The 19,825-nt window shown below is 32.5% G+C and overlaps 1 protein-coding gene across 33 annotated transcripts in view; it reads left to right on the top strand.

Annotated features, from left to right (window-relative positions):
• Window positions 1–19,825, top strand: part of DLG1 (discs large MAGUK scaffold protein 1) — a 276,519-nt gene that overhangs the window by 230,581 nt on the left and 26,113 nt on the right. For 13 of the 33 annotated variants that reach the window (XM_045502494.1, XM_045502504.1, XM_045502493.1 and 10 more), the window contains 7 exons: window positions 1,405–1,474; window positions 5,675–5,774; window positions 13,766–13,807; window positions 14,513–14,548; window positions 16,584–16,634; window positions 17,519–17,620; window positions 17,865–18,037. In XM_045502494.1, the coding sequence (XP_045358450.1) occupies window positions 1,405–1,474; window positions 5,675–5,774; window positions 13,766–13,807; window positions 14,513–14,548; window positions 16,584–16,634; window positions 17,519–17,620; window positions 17,865–18,037 (574 nt within the window). Of the gene's footprint in view, window positions 1–1,404; window positions 1,475–5,674; window positions 5,775–6,465; window positions 6,500–13,765; window positions 13,808–14,512; window positions 14,549–16,583; window positions 16,635–17,518; window positions 17,621–17,864; window positions 18,038–19,825 lie in introns of all 33 variants that reach the window. The other 20 variants (XM_045502514.1, XM_045502510.1, XM_045502501.1 and 17 more) reach the window with 7 other exon arrangements.

The raw sequence follows: 19,825 nt of genomic DNA, 5'->3' as shown, positions 1-19,825 counted from the left end.
TAATTTTTCTTCCATAAGCTATAGTATGAAACCACAACTAATTATGCCGTTTTGTTCTTGAATGTTCTTCAAAACTTCTGTTTTCTAAAAACAGAACTATCCCTTTCTTAGACCTCTGTACTTCTAATAATAGCACAAGGAATTGTAGTTACTACAGTTCTTAGTTTTCTTTCAGGAATAGTATTTACAGTTAAGCACAATTTAAATCAATCAACTATTTAGTGAACAAGATAATGATGCGAAAACAAAGCCATTTTGAGTTGTAAACGTTTACTCACTAAATGTTAGTTTTGCAGTGCCCTCAGTAAGTACCTAGGCAGAATTATAAATTAGTTAATCATCTCATGGACTCTCTAATCATGTCATGGACTGTTCTAGCACAATAAAAACAAGTTTCAAATCCTTGACTACTAAGGTTCTTCTGTATCCACGGTAAAACTGTATAGCTAGATAATGAAGGAAATACATTTATTCACAACCTGTTGTGGTAAGTTTTTCTGCTATATACTAACGTAATATCTATGTTGAAATTGAGGATTTATAAAAGCTTAATTTACAGGAAATTTTGTGAGGTTCATATTGGTATTACAATCTACATGAAACATTTGTTTTGATGTAGTTTTGTTGGCTTGCTTATTTTGAACACTTGGCACTTTAACAAGTTTCAGAATTCATAAGATCTAAAAGCTGTACAGGCTTCCTTATCTTAAGCTTGTTCCCTTGGCACCAATTGCACCTGTAGAGGGATAACTAAGGATAACTAAGATTACCAAGTCTTTGTATCTCCTTCCAAAGATACTTTAAAGTTTTTGTATACTGTAATTGGTTTCTTTTTATATTTACACAAGTATATCACTGGAGCTAAATTTAATTTTTGTATTTCCCATTTTTTTATAAAAATGTCAGAGCTACAGAAAAATAAGTAACAAGAGGAAGAATAGTACAAGAAACAATAGTACAAGAAATCCACATATCCTTCACCTACTTTTACCAGTTGTTAACATTTTGCCTTATTTGTTCACTCTCTTATGCTTAATTTTTGGCATATGTGTATGCCCCGTGCTAAGCTAATATTTAAACAATAACAAAAAAACAAAATCTGGCAAATTGCTCAATTCAGAAGTGGTTCCTCATAATAATTTTAATATAATTATGGAATTGAGTACATTTATAAGTACACATGTACTGTATTTTGATACTTCACAAGTGGTTTTGTTTCATAATAAAATGAGCCCTGTATTTCATTTTAGAAATTATAATTAATTTTGGGATGCAAACCTAGATGACTTCTGAAGACTTTAGAATATAAAAATGCCCTATATTAAAGTATCAGTTTTAATGATTTCTAGTTAGGCCCTTAGATATTTCAGTATACTTTAAAAATAGCATTCTATACTTTGACAGAGTTGAGAAGAAAGAACGAGCCCGGTTAAAAACAGTGAAATTTAATTCTAAAACAAGAGGAGATAAAGGGGTGAGTATATGAAATTTCATATTTCTAGATATTAGTAATTGAGGATAGTAGGTTTTTTCTTAATTCTTGCTGGAAATACATTATTAAAATTAAAAGGAGTTTGCTGTAAGAGTTAACCATCAACAGGTGTTGCTGTGGTGCTTTCGCATAGTAGATACTGAAGTAATTTAAGTATTACTGAAGTAATTTATTAAATTAAAACAGTCATTTTACAGACATTTTTCAATTAAGTTATTTATTTTGAAAGAGAGAGAGAGCACGCGTGAGAAGGGGGAGGGGCAGAGAGGGACAGAGAGAGAGAAAGAATCCCAGGCAGGCTCTGCACCATCAGCACAGAGGCCAGTGCGGGCCTCAAACTCACGAACTGTGAGATCATGACCTGAGCCAAAATTAAGAGTGGGACTAAGTCATCCAGGGACCCCTCATTTCATATATTCTTAATATACTTTGGTGAGGTTATTTATACAAGTGAATAAATTCAGCCTTCATTCAGATGTCCAGTTAGAAACTTGTATCATCAGTATTAATCATGCAGCTAATTTAATAATACATGTTCTGAAAAAATATGCCCCAAAATATTATTAACTAGGTCATAATGTAAGTTTACAGGTTTTTGTAAGTTAATTTGTGGAATTTTTTTATTGCCCTTCTTTGTGCCTAATATAATTTATTAAGGAAAACCCATGCTTTAAATATTTGAATCAATATGAATTTTTATTTTGAGGAAATAAAGAGACAGTCAAGAGGGGGAATTATAGATGGTCAAGAAATACTTGTAAACTCTTTCATATATAATTTTAAACGTGTTTTTGTTTTCATTGTTAAATTCTGCTTAAATATAATGGATGCCCATAGATGAAGGAGCTATTATAGGCTTTGTCCTGTACTATGTATGTAATTACTACAACAGAATATTGTAGCAATAAGCCTAAAGAAATAAGCTGAATATATATGTTGTCTTGAAATACTATTCATAGGAATGTTTTATGTTTGGGTTTTTTTCTTTTTTGATCTAACACAAGTTTTATCATCTTTTGATCATATCTCAAATGAATGTGGGAAGTTAACTCAAATTTTAATTAACCCTGTCATTTGTGCTTCTCTGATAAAACTAAGCACATAAACTTAAAGCCTTTAAGATAAATATCCTTGATCAAAGAAATTAAATCTAAGTAAACTATATAATGTATTCAGTTATTTTAGAAATGATAAATTAGTTTAAAATTGTAGCTTTCAGAAAATAAAAAATTACATAGTGTGATCTGAAGCAATATGTAAAATAGAAATTTGGGAGAAGAAAAAAATCCCAAGTAAATGCTCAGGATTTGCTTTTTGTGCTTATTTTATATATGTCTTTAAAAATAACTTAGTAAAATACACTGTCAATGTATTGAAAAAGAGGTTGCATGTTGTAACTTTTCTTTCATACTGTAAGAAGTTAACTGAATTAACGACATATTTAAATCTTAGTCTTGTTTGTTGACTGTAACCAACTTTATACACAGTCACTGTGTTCTAACACAGCACCAAAAGTATGCATGATACTGAGTGGGGTAAAAATACGCTTGCCATTGATACAGAACTGCATTCCTTTCCGTAATACCATTTCCCATTCTAAGTTCTTTTCCTTTCCTTAAATGGTGGTTTATGGACTTATTTCCACTACAGACTTATAACATTTCAGTTTCTCATTAACATTTTTAACATTCATTTAGCTATTTTGGCAATACCACATATAGAAATTATGTATTTAATATATATATCATGAATTTGTGATATTTTATCAGTTCTTGTATTTATTACACTCTGTCTTTCCTGCAGTGTAGCATAAATAACAATAAGTAATTAAACAGTATTGTGTATTGAAAATGTAGAGAAACTGGAGGTAGTATGTTTCTTCAGTTTTATGTTTTCCCTACACATATTTGTCTTCTTTGCTTTGTGCTGTTTTCACTTTTAATAAATTCTTCACCTGGAGGATGTTAAATGTAATACAATTAATTCTTTTCTTAACTAACAGCATTTCTTTCTGTTCTCTATTATGATATCTTTATGATATCTCATTTTGGCTAACTGCAAAGATACCAAAAATCAAAACATTTTAAACTTCATGTTTCTTTTGGTTGTTTGCTGTGAAACTGACTCTGACCACTATATATGCAGTAAGAGGGACAAATAAATACCTTTTATTAAAAACATATCAGTTTTATGGGATACCATAAAAATTATTACTAGATTCAGTGATTGTCATGAACAAAAAGATTTAGTCCTTCCCTAAATTAGATTACCATGAATTTTTCTCTATTGAAACATAACTTTTCTTCTATTTTTCTTTTCTTAAAATTTGGATTCAAGAAAATATTTTTATTTAAATAATGCTACTTGACAGTTTATAAAATGAAAGTCCTTATTTCTTGACAGAATTGCTCTAATCAATTTTTTAAATTCTGCTTAGAGTTATCAGAGCCTTCGATTTTTAGGATTGAAATTAAGACAGTCTGTTGAACTAATGAACTGTGAGTTTATTAATCTTGAATTATTGATAAGAAAAGGTAAAAATGAAAGTTTAATCTTTCCATTAAGATTTCTAACAAAATAAATTCTTTCAAGCAATAGAATTTGCGCAATAATTACTTTAATCTACCTCAGCATCTTAATCACCTAGCATCACATGCTTAAAAAATACAGGCATGCTAAAACATACTGCCTGGTGTGGATATACTTCAAAATAATGATAGCACTTTTAAGACATGGATTGAATCAAGAAAAGTCAGAACAAGATTTCCATCCTTTATATCATTCCTGCTTCAAAAAAGTAGCAATGGTTCCTAGTGTCATTGGTAGGTGAGGCCATGTCCTTCAAGACGTGGATGTCTGTGACAGAAATTACAAAAGAAATTATTCCTCTTTAATAGCATCATCTTTATGCTACATGGCTTTAAATCTGAAGGCACAATTGGGGACATTGAAGAAGGAGAAAAAACCTATTTCCAACATCTGTGCAATAAGGGACATCAAATCAACTGTGCAACTCTTCCATTGTAGTTCTGTATAAACTATTAGAATCTTTTTTTTTAAACTATTAGAATCTTCTTTTTTTAATGTTTATTTTTGAAAGAAAGAGGGAGCATGAGTTGGGGAGGGACAGACAGACGGTTGGTGGGGGGGGGGGGGTGCGGCACAGAGGATCTAAAGCAGGCTCTGCACTGAAAGCAGAGAACCTGATGCGGGGCTCTAACCGTGAGATCATGACCTGAGCCAAAGTTGGATGCTTAATGAATTGAGCCACCGAGGTTCCCCAAAACTATTAGAATCTTAATTGCCTTTTTGGCTTTTATATAGGCACCAAGCTTTTTATCCTCTATTCAGGATATGGTGCCAATTAATTAAATATGGTTCTAGTTTATTTATATATACTTCTAAATAGATAAATATAGTAGAGCTTAAAGACAAATAAATCAGTTATGATGGCATTCAAGTTGACCAGGAAAGTTCTGACTCTTCTTTTTTGGTTAGATAGCATCAGTAAATCTTTTGCTGCATTCTGTGTGGTTGACGGACCTCTCTTAGTTTTCTTCTCATTTCTGAATCATACCATAAACACTCAGTTATCTCTTTTTCTCTTCCAAAAAAAAAAATTGTTTTTAAGTATTCAGCACTAGCAACCTTATCACTTGTTTTGGTTCTTTTTTTAATAGTGACTTTTTCTTAGTTCATTGGAGCCACAAAAAGGGGAGGGGGAAAATATGCTCAAACCAAAGGGAAAGGAAGATTACTACTGCATAAAAAATATTTGAATAGCTAGAGTAACAATCTAAAATTACTTTTGCTATAGAGCACCTCATGCCTGGAAATCTAGAAAAATATGGATTGATAAGAACATATGTTAATTTGGGTCATACTGTAGTAGTAACTAATCTGAATTACTCTTCCCTTTTTTTATCAAGTAGCACTTATTCAGTATTTTTAGATATTATTGAATTACACTGTAAATTTTTCAGTATTTTCAGTTGTGAAACATTAGAATTAGAGGAGTTAATACAAAATTAAAAATTCACTTTATTTGTGATTAAAGTAAAATTCATATACAAACTGCACACTGTGGTCACAAGAGTCAGCTTCCACAGAGCTGCTAGGCTGGGCCTTTGTACACACAGATAGTAGACATCCCTTTGTTTTGCCCCTCCTTCTCTTCTTCAGCAGTCATTCAATGACAAGCGTAAAAAGAACCTCTTTTCCCGAAAATTCCCCTTCTACAAGAACAAGGACCAGAGTGAGCAGGAAACAAGTGATGCTGACCGTAAGTATGTGGATCCAGTGGTCAACTGAAAATAAATGTAGAGGGACCTACTGCCCTGCAGTTGGTTGTTACCATGGAGACAGTTTCAAGAGCTGCAACAGGTTACTAATTGTCTTAACCAGGGGCAATCTTAACAGACATAAATTAACTTCTATACCAATCTTAACTTTTTCTGGTACCTTAGGAATTCATAATTTAAAGTAAATATTTTTTTTTTAAGTTATGTGTTTACAATAGAATCATTTGATGTGAGGGTTCTTGGAAAAAACAGTATACTTTAAAGAATATTTTAGAGAAAAACTATGGATACCTGAGAATCTACTTACTGATTTCTAGGTATAACATTGACAGTCTTTGGTAATAGATCTTCTGGAATCATTCCATTTTATCCTACATCTTCATTATATGTAGGCAATCTGAATTTTACTTTTAAAATACCAAGAAATGATTTCAAATTTTGCTTCTCTACCCTAATCAGCCTCTAAGCTAGAACTTCCATTCCTTTAGTAGGTTACATTCAGCTGCTAGCTTATTTCAAACTTTCAGAAATCTACAAAAATGCTCTAAAATATGTGCACCTGTAATGGTCTTGGAACTGTCTCTTATTGTAGCACCAATTTTATGCATTACTGACAACTATTTTCTTTGATTATCTTTTTATTGCTTGCTCTCTGGGAACTACTCTCTACAGGAGATCCCTGACGACATGGGATCAAAAGGCCTGAGTAAGTGATCAAAATACTCCCAAGTTAATTTTTAACCTCCATCTACAGATCTACCTTTTTCAGATACATTTTGAGATTCATGGTAGTGCCTTTCTGGCATGAGGAGGTATATGATTTAGATTGCTTTTAGACTTTTCATGTTAATGTGCTTGGGATTTTTACTTCTATAATACATACTTTTTTTTCTAATGCTCCATTTTTCCTATGTCATTTGAAAAACTGCTCATAACTACATTTTCCTTTTGTAATTTTCACAGTGATTACTTCTGCTAGGTTCTTTTTTTTTTAATAAAAGACTTTTAAGCTTTTGAAAATAATACTACCTGCCCTCATTAGAATGTAGAAAATAATCGTCCTTGCAGTTTTATATCCGCCTGGTTTTTCTGTTAAAACAAGTTAAAATCACTTTGTTTCTGTGTTAGAAGGGCATTGCTATAATGTGAGACTATAAAATACAATGGATCTTAATAGAGAAGAATGTGAACCTCAAGTTGAAGTAGCAGTCTATGGGGGCGGGGGGGGGGAGGAGCTTACAACTGTGTTTTTGGTTTTTTTTTTTTTTAATGTTTATTTACTTTTGAGAGAGAGAGAGAGATATAGAGCATGAGCAGGGGAGGGGCAGAGGGAGAGAGGGAGACACAGAATCTGAAGCAGGCTCCAGGCTCTGAGCTGTCAGCACAGAGCCTGATGTGGGGCTCGAACTCACGAACCGTGAGATCATGACCCAAGCTGAAGTCAGATGCTTAACTGACTGAGCCACCCAGGTGCCCCACATCTGTTTTTAAAGGAGATTGTATATTATCCTTTATTTTTCCTTTAACCAAGACGTTGGTGTTTTTGGTTTTTGTTGTGTTGTTCTTATTTAATTTCCTAACTAGTATTTAATTTTCATATAAAACTTGGCAGAGAGTCTGATATATAGGAGTCATTCAGTAAATATCGGAGCCAGTGGATGAAACAAGGCATTTTTTAGCAAACAAAATTTTAAATTTAGGTGTTCTCAAATAGATTAAATATGAACGTTTACCAAATATTACTAAGTTATTTTAGGTGACAATGACTCATAGAGGTAATATTTTGAGCTAAAGTTTCCTAGATAGTTCTTTCAATTTGGATTATTAAGCATTTTGAAGATTTATTTCTTTGTAACTCATTGGTCATTAAGGATATAACCAACATCTTTTAACTTTCTAAGATCTACATTAATAAACATTATATTTCGTAGAAGGTTTTTTTCCCTGATTTATGCTAACTTTATACTGCAATCTTAATCTGAAGTGAAAGTACTCAACTTTTATTTCAACCTTAACGATTAAAGGTTTGTATTAGATTGAAGGCAGTATGCTTTATGTGTAATTATTTCTGTACAGACACAGTATGTTATTTTTGCATGTGCCTTTGTAGGATTTGTCAAGAGCCACAAATTTACTATCGCTAGTGGCACTCTTTTTAAATCTTTTACCTTTGGAGAATATAATCAGTAAAAATCTTTAAAACTGGAAAGTATTTCCATAGATTCTTAATGCTATAGAATTTGAGAATGATATATTTTAGAGATGGTATGAATCAGTGTAAGGATCCACAGATTTTTTAATATCTGTTGAATCATCAGAGACCTGTGGAAAACTCCTTGAAAAGGAACTAAATGAATTTGTTTCCCATATTGAAACTGTTATGATGGATGATAATTACACCTTCACCACATCTTATTTCCATCTCTCATTTTGATGTTTGGGACTTGAGAAGAGAAATAAATGAAAAACAGTAACTGATTATGAGACAATGTCATTTCTAAAAGGGTTTAATTTTCCGGATGGCAACTTAAGATTCCCTTGAATAATAGGTTTTGTGCTTCATTTCACAGAAACTAAAATAATTTATTCATCTGGTAACTTGATGAGCAAATCTAGAAGATCTTATTTGGAAAAAACTGAGGGAGACAGGAAAATACAAGTAAAATTCTAAACCTCAATATGATGGCAGTTACCACATGAAATAGATGACTAGCAGTTAACAAGGTCCCCATTATTACACAACAGAAAATTCTGGGAAAAGCATGGTCAGGGACATTATTTGTAGCCTCAGTAATCTGTATTCTAAAGTTCCGACTACAGGAAATAAACTTAAGCAAAATCCTGTGAGGTTTTAGTATGAAGAAATAAATGTGACCTCTATAGGTATTTAGGACTTGTTGGAGTAGGACTCATGAAGGGACTGAGGACAAAAGGCATAAATTATTTCAGAGAAACAAACCCATTGAAGAAATGTGGAATAACACTGACTATCAAGAAAGATGTACATCTACATGTAATTTTACATAACCTGTGAAAAATAATGTATTTAATTGAAGAAGAAAAAGAAAAAAGTGATAACCTAGAATACTTTTCATAGACATAAACTTCAAATGATTTTACAAAGAAGAGAATCAAATTATTGATTTGCCCTGTTGACAGTACAGGAAACAATGAGAGAATTTGCCTTTCTAATCCTAATTTTGACTAACAGAACTAAGTAGAATATGATGGAAGTCTGAGAGAATGCAAGTAAATCATCATAGCTTGTGAAAAGCTAGAAATAGAAATGTGTGCAGCTTGTATGCTTTAAGAAGGCAACTTTGGAAAAGGTCAGAAAGAAAAAAGTAAGATTCCTTTAACAGATACTAAAAGGAAATAAGTTCAGGAGGGGCTGTATAAGGTGCTCAGAAGTGAAATCATGATGCAGTTTCAGACAAGGTTTGTACCTTTTAAATGAAGGTCAATTTTTATAGCTTTCCATTTTGTAGAACGCCTCAAAAACTCAGGCACATAGGAAAGAGATACGTAATGGGAAGCCTTTCTTCTCATCTCAAAGACTCATTTCAGCAAAGTTGTGCAGGGCTCTTAGATGCCAAAACCAGAATTACTTTTATTTGTGTAAAGAATAAGTGTAAGAATGGGAGTATTGCTTGAGATGGATGATGTGTAGTAGTTAGAGCAAAGAGAAAAGACATATATGATACATTCTCGGGAAAAGATGTCTGATTAGAAAGGTGAGACTGGATTTAGGGAGATTTGAAATGGCTGTGGTCATCAGACATCAAAATCAAAATTAAAACTTGAAGAAGAATATATTTATACCATGTATGGCAAAGGGATCATATCTTTGCACTACACATTTCTGACAGATCACTAAGAAATAGATTCTCTCTTCATTAGGTAACTGAACAAGGGACGTGAGAAGAATGCTAAAACAATAACAAGTGAAATAAGCATCCAAAATGACAGTTTTTACCCATCTTCTTGACAGACATTTCTTTTAAAGAAAAACCCAGTGGTAGAGTTCCAGGGAATGAGTACTTTCAATATGTTATAATTATGTGTATTTGAAAAAGCATATCTTTTGACCTACTAATTCCTCTTCAAGGAACTTATCCTAAAGATGTAATCAGAGATGGTGATAAAGGTTTATACATCAGGATCTTTATTTTAATTTTATTCAGAAACTACAGTCAAAAAATTTTTGAAACCATCCTAAAATGTCTTACATTTGGGAAGTGGTTAGTGAAGTATGATTGTCTATACTTTGTAATATTGTATAGCCATTGAAAATCATATTAAAACATATGACATGGGGAAATGTTCATAATGTGAATGAAAAAAGTAAAATGTGAAACTACATATATCATCTCAGGTTTTTTTAATGTTTATGTATTTTTCAGAGAAAGAGATTGCAAGCAAGGAAGGGATGGGGAGGGGAGTGGGGACAGAGGATCCAAAGTAGGCTTCGTCCTGACAGCAGAGATCCCAATGCAGGGCTCAGACTCACTAACCAAGAGATCATAACCTGAACTGAAGTCATACACTTAACCAACTGAGCCACTGGGGCACCCCTATTGTCTCAAATTTTTAAATAAACATATATTTAGGGCTATTTGGAATAGTGTTGCTTTGAACAATATTGTACAGGTCTGTTGGTCAACACATATATATCTTTCTGATGGGGAAATACCTGGGAAAGGAATTGGTGGGTCATAGATACATACATCTGTTCAGCTTTGGTAGGTACTGCAAGTAGTTTTCCATAGTGGCTGTACCAATTTTGCCACCCCCAGTAGTGTATGAGTTCTAGTTGCTACATATCTTCTATGTGTTTGGCATATCTTTTTTTTTTCATTTTAGCCATTCTGATGTATGGTAGGGATATCCATTGTGGCTTATTTTGCATTTCTTTGATAAGTAATAAACTTGGACACCTTTTCATATGTTTATTGGACATTTGAGTACCTTTTTGTGATGAAGTTCCTTTAAAAATACAATTTTTAGGGGCGCCTGGGTTGGCTCAGTCAGTTAAGCATCTGATTCAGCTCAGGTCATAAACTTGCGGCTCGTGCGTCGGGCTCTGTGCTGACAACTCAGAGCCCAGAGCCTGTTTCAGATTCTTTGTCTACCTCTCTTTCTGTTCCTCCCCTACTTGCACTCTGTCTCTCTCTGTCTCTCTGTCTCTCTGTCTCTCTCAAAAATAAATAAAAACTAAAAAAAAAAACATATATATGCTAGTTTTAGTTATCAGGAAGAAAGCATTTTACCTTTCTAATAAATTCTCAAGCAGTGATGATGGTGCTATTCCACGAGCCATGCTTTGAACAGCAAGATTTTATTGTAGAGTTACATAAAAGGATACTTGAAAGAACTTGAAGAATTTCATTGCCTAACGGCTATTGGTAATCTTAGAGAATTTGAGATGAGTAGGAGAAATCCCCAGAAAAGACAGAAAAGAGATATGTAGTAACTTTAACTTTTTGCTATATAACATGTCAAATATATTCAATAATAGAAGAATAGTAAAATTAACCCTGTAAGTATTCATTTACCCAACTTCTATAATTGTCAGACTCATGTTTAATTTTGTTTCTTCTTTACTCCTACTTAGTATCTTTCGCTCACTCCATTGCAGTAACTAATGTTTCTTTCTTTTACGTATTAGAGATTGTAGAGTGTAATACCAATTCTAATATAAATTTAAGATTTTTTTAATGTGTTGTTCCTACTCTGGGAATGAATTTAAGGAAATAGGACAAGAGGTAAAAATAATTATTGATGTTGATGGAAAACAGCTTAAAGCAAACTAAAATGTCTAAGTAATAAGTAGTAAGGTAAATTAAGATTTATCAGTTCAATAGAATGTTATACAATTTAAAATGATTGTTTTGAAGTTCATGTGGTAACAAGGAAAGAAAATTTTTTTAATATAATTTATTGTCAAATTGGCTAACATAACAGCGTGTAAAGTGTGCTCTTGGTTTTGGGGTAGATTCCCATGGTTCATCGCTTACATACGACACCCAATGCTCATTCCAACAAGTGCCCTACTCAGTGCCCATCACCCATTTTCCCCTCTCCCCTCCCCCCACTCTCTGGTCAACCCTCAGTTTGTTCTCTGTATTTAAGAGTCTCTTACAGTTTGCCTCCCTCCGTCACTGTTTGTAACTATTTTTTCCCCTTCCTTTCTCCCATGGTCTTCTGTTAAGTTTCTCAGGATCCACATATGAGTGAAAACATGATATCTCTTTCTCTGGCTGACTCATTTCACTCAGCATAACACCTTCCAGTTTGATCCACTTTGCTGCAAATGGCATGATTTCATTCTTTCTCATTGCCGAGTAGTAGTCCACTGTATATATAAACCACATCATCTTTATCCATTCATCAGTTGATGGTCATTTAGGGTCTTTCCATAATTTGGTTATTGTTGAAAGCGCTGCTGTAGACATTGGGGTACATGTGCCCCTGTGAATCAGCAGTCCTGTATCCTTTGAATAAATTTCTAGTAGTGCTCTTGCTTGCTGGGTCATAGGGTAGTTCTATGTTTAATTTTTTGAGGAACCTCCACACTGCTTTCCAGAGCAGCTGCACCAGTTTGCATTCCTACCAACAGTGCAAGAGGGTTCCCATTTCTCCACATACTTGCCAGCATCTATTGTTTCCTGAGTTGTTAATTTTAGCCACTCTGACTGGTGTGAGGTGGTATCTCAGTGTGGTTTTGATTTGTATTACAAGAGAAGGAATTTTTAAATATAAACTTTTAAAAAACATTTTACATATGCTTGTCATATATTATTTGATTTTACTTATAATTTTTAATGTCCTGCTGTATTTAAAATATATATAATAAGAAGGAAGTTATGTCCTTGTACCTGAAACTAACATAACATTGTATGTCAACTGTATTGCAATTATAAAAGGAAGAAAGAAAATTATACCTTGTCTTTGCAGGTTAGAATAACAGACGTAATTTTCAATGTGACAGTAGTTCAAGAACTGTTATCTTATTTGAAGTCTTAAATTCTACCATTCTCTGAACTTTTCAGTAGTGCATCTTGATTTTACGTGGTATGATACAGCAGATATTTCTCTTCCAGCTCTTTTCTTATCCTTTAAAAATGTTTTCCCTTGCCTCACATAAGAAATTTAGATTTCCCTCTCTCCTGTGGAAAATTTGTTTTTTAATTTTATAAATAAAATTACTTTTTTTTTATTCACGGGAGAGAACATTCAAAATTACATTTGCATGGGAAGAGTGCCTGGTGTTTACTGAACAATCAAGTTATGAAATGAGGTCACTTTCAGGGAGAGGCCAGGCAATTTGTGAGTAGGTGTATTTGCTTTATCTTTTGATTGCAAAGCAGCCCTTGTCAGTTTTATCAAAACCGCATTTCTCAGAAGCACTAGTCTATTTTAAAATACAAGCCTACTTTCTAGAATTCCCTTCCATTTGACTTTTTTTCGAGGCATCTGAATCTATGACATCTAAAATGCTTTATATGATCTCAAAAACATGGATTTTCATTTCTCTACAGGAACAAGAAAGAAGCTGAACTAAAAGCAAGATCATTTCTTTTTTAAGACATTCCTTCATTAAAATGGCCATCTGTTTGGTCAAATACAACTTGTCTCTTCTCTTTTTGGGTTCTGTGTCTACATTTGGACTAGGATCACTTTGCCCTCTTTGTCATATTCTACTTGATATTTGTCATAGATTTTGTTTGTAATCTGTGTTGTACAAAAATGGAGCATTTTCCTTAATTACAGGGGTTTTTTTCCTTCCTAATTCGTATTTATTTGAAAAAAAACAAAATTTTCAAGGAAAATCAAAAATGACTTTTAAAAATTGAGTATGTGATTTATATCGCAATATTTTGTAATGTCATCTTGTGTTTATCTTGATAATTTGCTTTTTTTAAACTCATGACACTTTTCTTTATTTTTTTCCATTGTCCTGCAATTTCAGAGCATATAACTTCTAATGCCAGCGATAGTGAAAGTAGTTACCGTAAGTGTTTTAAGTTACTTGTTCTTTTGTAATCACAAGTAATACATACCCTTTGGGAGTTATTGCCTTAGTGATGTGTTCTAAAAACAAAATCAGATGCGTAATATTTTAAAATCAGGGAGAGCCAAGTAAAAGTCTGTACTTCAGAAATAAAGTCCTATATGTACAACAGCTAATTTTCAAAAATTTATAAAATTCTAAAATCCTTTTTACAAACAGTACTATTTGTATACACAGTACACTTATATGTATGTATCTTTTACAAGAAAAAAATCTGGTTAAATGAGGGATAAACTTCTATTTTGCCATTTTCTTTAGTAATTTTGTTCTTAATATGAGCATTAAAATGTTTTTAAGTAATGCTAAATTTTTGTTAGCTTTATGTCCTTTTTTATTCTTTGTCACCAGTTCTGGGTTAACTGTTCTGGGTTAAGTTATTATTTACTACCAGCGTCTGGTGAACATACACGATGAAGGAAAATTTTTCAACAGTTGCTCAAACGATAATACTGATTTCTTTCTGGTGTACTGTGTTACATTCTTGGTATCATATTGTTAAGTGAACTATGCAAGCATGTGAAGTTTTTTTTAACAGATTTGGGCATGGGAGTAACAGGGGGAGTGCATGAATTTATCAGTTGTGGTACCGTAAAAATTAAAATTGCTTTTCTAACTTTTTTTTTTTACTGCTGTCTAATGTGAAAGTAATCTTGATTACAGATGAGTATGGCTGCTCAAAAGGTCCATCCTGTTAATATCAGTCTCTGATATTTTTTTCATGTTGACAATATATACTTTTAACCCTCATTCATTTCATTGGTTGTTATTTTTTGCATAATAGTTACATAACAATTTTCTTTTTTTTTGGTATGGGAATGTGATTTCTTATTAGTGTTTTATTAATGTGTAATCAGAACTCACCATAGAGCAGTTGAGTAGCTTTCTAGTCTAAAAGGAGGTAATGAAAGTATATACTGTCTGTCTCACCATTTGCATGAATTGTTAGGTGTGGAATATTCAAATTGCATGTTTTTGCTAATATATAAACCATGTTTTACAGTACTTTAAAAAGCAGCTTGTAAGTATGTATTTTATACATTATGATAATAAATAAAACAGTGAAATACACTTTTAAAGCAGTGAAATATACTTTTAAAGCCAGTATATGAATTTAAAGGCTCTACAGCTGCATACATGTGATATAAACCAGTGACAAATTTAATGAAAAGGTTGCTATAGAATCTTGATAATCAAGGGGAATATCCTCAAATATATTATACAACATTGATTGTTTTTATTGAACTGCGTGAAGTAACAGTCCTTCCTAGTTTGTTTTCTATACGTGTGTGTGTGTGTGTGTGTGTGTGTGTGTGTGTGTGTGTGTGTGTGTGTAAGAATCCCAGGAATTTTTAACTCTCTTTAGTTCATTTTGCTGAGTGAAGATATAATTTGTAGACTTTTTTTTTATTGAGGATATTCTTAAACTCTAAACCTTTAATCTTAAAGGATTTAACTTCTGAATTCAAATCAAAGCAAAATATATTTTCTGTCTATGTGATTCATAGTTAGAAGGGAAGGATTTAGTTTTAGTTAAAGCTTTTTTTTTTTAATTGGCTTTATTAAGCAATTCATGAATTGAGCAGCATCCCATCTAGTAGTAGAAGGGAGTACCCTTATCTAAAGCTTTTTTAAACTCATTTTTTTGTTTTAATATTGTTTTTCCTTTTTTTTTTTTTTTTTAATTATAGCATGGGAGAGGGGCAGGGAGAGAAAGGGAGGGCATCTTAAGCATCTCCACACAGAGCGTGGAGCCAGACATGGAGCTTGATCCCACAACCCCAGGATTATGACCCTGATCCAAAATCAAGAGTTGGGACGCTCAACCAGCTGAGCCACACAGGCACTGCTAAACTCACTTTAAATGTTATATATATGTTATTTTTTTCATTTTTTTAATGTTTATTTCTGAGAGAGAGAGAGAGAGAGAGAGAGAGAGAGACAAGCATGAGTGGGGGAGGGGCAGAAAGAAGGAGGCACAGAATCAGAAGCAGGCTACAGACTTAGAGCTTTCAGCACAGAGCCTGACGCAGGGCTCGAACCCAAAAACCGCAAGATCATGACCTGAGCCAAAGTCAGATGCTTAACTGACTGAGCCACCCAGGTGCCCCATAAATGTTATATTTTTAATTGAATAAATGAATTATTAGAACAATTAGTGAATTTTTTTTACCAGTAAAATAGTGACTATAGTTTTACCTTTATATTAAATTTTTTATTATAATCATAATTATAAAAAAATAAATATATCCTGTTAAATATTGTATCTGGTGGGACCAAAAGAACAACATATTCTTAATAGCAGTAAATTGCATAAATATGCATATATGTAGAACTGTTCTTTAAAAAGTTAATCTTTAAGAGACTTAATAGTTCTCAGCTTCTGAATAAAAATTAATGTCACATGCTTAACATCACAAATAAGATTTTAAATAGATCTAATGATAGTTTAAAACACAGAATAACAGAAAAGTAGTTGTTAAATAGCACATTTATATTTTGTTTTTACATTTATCAAACTTATGACTTTATAATTTGCCACTTCTTTTTTTTTTTTTTTTTTTTTTTTTCCACTAAATCTTGCCGGAAATAATTCACAAAGTACATCTTTGCTGTTTTCTCAGGAAAGTGCCAGTAATTTATATGTTATGTATGACGAATTAAATTAGCATTAGTTATCTTAATAGATTTTCTCATCTGTATTTTAACTTTCTAATAGGTGGTCAAGAAGAATATGTCTTATCTTATGAGCCAGTGAATCAACAAGAAGGTTTGTGAAGTCTGTTGATTTATAATCTAATAGAAAAATATACTTCTTACTTTGGAAAATAGGCTAACTTACACCTCAAAATAATGTTTATTAGAATTTTGCTATATTTTTTCTATAAATATAGAAATTTGCTATATGTATCTTGTGAAGTGTGGTTTAGTTTACAGTGTTAGAATTTAGTCATTTTGTATTAGCTGTTTTATATTGCTATTTTATTTTCTAAGCAGCTTCTTTCCAGTGTTTATGATAGTGTCACTGTCCTTCAGTGACCCTTGTTCAAAATTTTGTAAACATCTTTGATCTTTCTCTGTTTTCATCTCCCTTGTCCAGTCAGTTTCTAGGTCCTATTTATCCTTCTCTCATTATCTTCCTTATTTATAACCTTCTTTTCATCCCTCCTACCATAATTCGGATCCTATCAATCTCCCTGCTTTTAGCATAATCCTTTACAATCCAGTGTAAGGTATAATCCACTTCTATTAAATCATCTTTCTAGATCACTCCTGTAATTATATCACTTCTTACACCCAGTTTCTTTTTTGCCCTTCTTTGATCTGCTTCCTAACAATTCCTACTTCAGAAAGGATCAGTAAACACTAAACTGGTGTTTTCTCATTTGTAATGAGATGATACTAGCATTGTAGAGAAACACTATCTGCTAAATTCTGAATTTAACTTGGTTGAATTGCCAAGTTTATGACTTCTAATGGGAGATTAACTTAAGTTTAAGATCTGAAAAGTATATCAACTAGCAAGTTAAGCATCATTGATGGAGAAAGAAAAAAATATTCTTTATAACATTTAAAGATATTTTTATTCTCTGGTGAAATACATTGATGTTTGTTGAGTGTTTATTCCTTTTAACATGCAGTTTATCTTTACAGTTAATTATACTCGACCAGTGATCATATTGGGACCTATGAAAGACAGGATAAATGATGACTTGATCTCTGAATTTCCTGACAAATTTGGATCATGTGTTCCTCGTAAGTAAGCCACATAAATATTCTTAATTATTGTTCTTAACATTTTGTCACCATGCGTCGTAAAAGCAAACATTACCATTTTTAATGGTTTATACTAAGTTATCAGTTATTCCTCCATATTATTGTCCCTTTTTAAATTTCAATTAATCGCTGTTGTGTTAAACTTAACAAAACATTATTTAAGCAGAAAATGGATTTGTTATGTTTGTTAATACTAAACACTTCAAGTTATTTTCTATTGAAGATACAACTAGACCAAAACGAGACTATGAGGTAGATGGAAGAGATTATCATTTTGTGACTTCAAGAGAGCAGATGGAAAAAGATATCCAGGAGCATAAATTTATTGAAGCTGGCCAGTATAATAACCATCTGTATGGAACAAGTGTCCAGTCTGTGCGGGAAGTAGCAGAAAAGGTAAGCACCATGGGCACCTGGCTGGCTCAGTCGGTAAAGCAGGTGACTCTTGGTCTCAGGGTTATAAGTTCAAGCCCTATGTTAGATGTAGAGATTACTTAAAAATAAAAACTTTAAAAAAAAACGTACCAGAGCAATTCCAGAATATAGTTTCTAATCAGATGTGCCTTTGACAGTATAAAAGAATGATGGGATAGAAACTTTTAATTCATATTTTTGAAAAAGTATAGGCTAAATATTGTAGCATTGATCATTTTAATATTATGAATTCAACTAAATACTTAATTTTAGATGACTTAGAAAAATACATAAAGTAGGTAAGGAAGATCAACAAAGAAAATGAGGACAGAAATGGTAACATGAATCTAAGAAGGGAGGTTGTTCTTATAAGGTCCTATACATTTGCTATACATAGACCTTGTATTTGGCAATAGCTTTCCAAACGTCTAGCATAATTAAAGAACTAAGACTAGCAATGTTCATTAATAACAATGAACCAGATGTTTAAGTACTAAGATGAAATAAAAATTTCTCCCGAATAGTCATATTTAATTAACAACAGTGTAAAAAATGCTCAGCAGCTCTGTAACAGCAACAGATTTTCTGAAAGCATCCTTCAGATGATGATGTAGTCTGATGATATATTAACATTGAGTTAGAGCAGTTTTATGGTAAAGCCAAAACAGTGTATTCCAGACAAACTGCTATGCTCAAATTACTATTTGGACCTAGAAAGTAAACATCAAGAAATTATTTTATACCTTTAAAATTAGTGGTTTAAGACTCGGTAATGGAATACCTGTAAAACATAAAGCAGTAATTCAGCATCTCAGTTTTCCATCTGTAAATACTACTCTTTTTTTATAAGAGGCTTGGTTAACTCTGATTAGTTTTTAAAATTTTTTAAATGGAAATGTCCAGTGATGCCAAGAATTTGGGAAAATAGAAATCTTAGATATTTTTAGTGGGTTATAAATTAACAGAACTTCTTTTGAGAAGAGTTTGGCAATACCTAAATAAATGCTTGTACCCTGTGACTCAAAAATATACTTCTTGGTATCTAAGTAGAAATTTACTTATGATGATTATGTATAAGAATGTTCATAGCTCTTTATAATAGTGAAAAATTGGAATCAACAAAGGGAAATGGTGAGGTGCCTGGGTGGCTCACTAGGTTAAGCGTCTGGCTTTGACTCAGGTCATGATCTCACAGTCTGTGAGTTTAAGCTCCGTGTTGGGCTTTGTGCTGACAGCTCAGAGCCTGAAGCCTACTTCAGATTCTTTGTTTCCCCCTCTCTCTGCCCCTCCCTGCTTGCTCTCGCTCTCTCTCTCAAAAATAAATAAGCATAAAAAATTTTTTTAATAATTAAAAAAAAGGAAAATGGATAGTTAACTTATTTATGCAGTGGGATACAACAGCTAGAGTGAATAAACTAGAATATTCACTAGTGAGGTGTAACTACATTAATAAATCTCAAAATATAATGATGACTGTGAAGTTGCAAAGAAGACATACAGTATGATACTATCTACATAAATTTTAAAATAACATGAAACAGCCTGTATGGTTTTTGGATACATACTTAGTAAACATAAAAACATGGATGGGAATCATACACACGTATTTCAGGAGTATACATAAGCCACTATTCACTGGTTTTCCTTTGGGAGGAAAGGGAAGAAAATTACAGCTTTAGCTTTATTCATGATGTTATATTTCTTCTAAATTCTTTAAAAATGTAAAAAACCACATCCTCACCCTAACTGAAAGATAATGTCCAAAATTCA

Source organism: Leopardus geoffroyi, chromosome C2 (genome assembly GCF_018350155.1).
Source record: "Leopardus geoffroyi isolate Oge1 chromosome C2, O.geoffroyi_Oge1_pat1.0, whole genome shotgun sequence".
Lineage (NCBI taxonomy): Eukaryota > Metazoa > Chordata > Mammalia > Carnivora > Felidae > Leopardus > Leopardus geoffroyi.
This window is presented reverse-complemented; position numbering and strand designations above follow the sequence as displayed.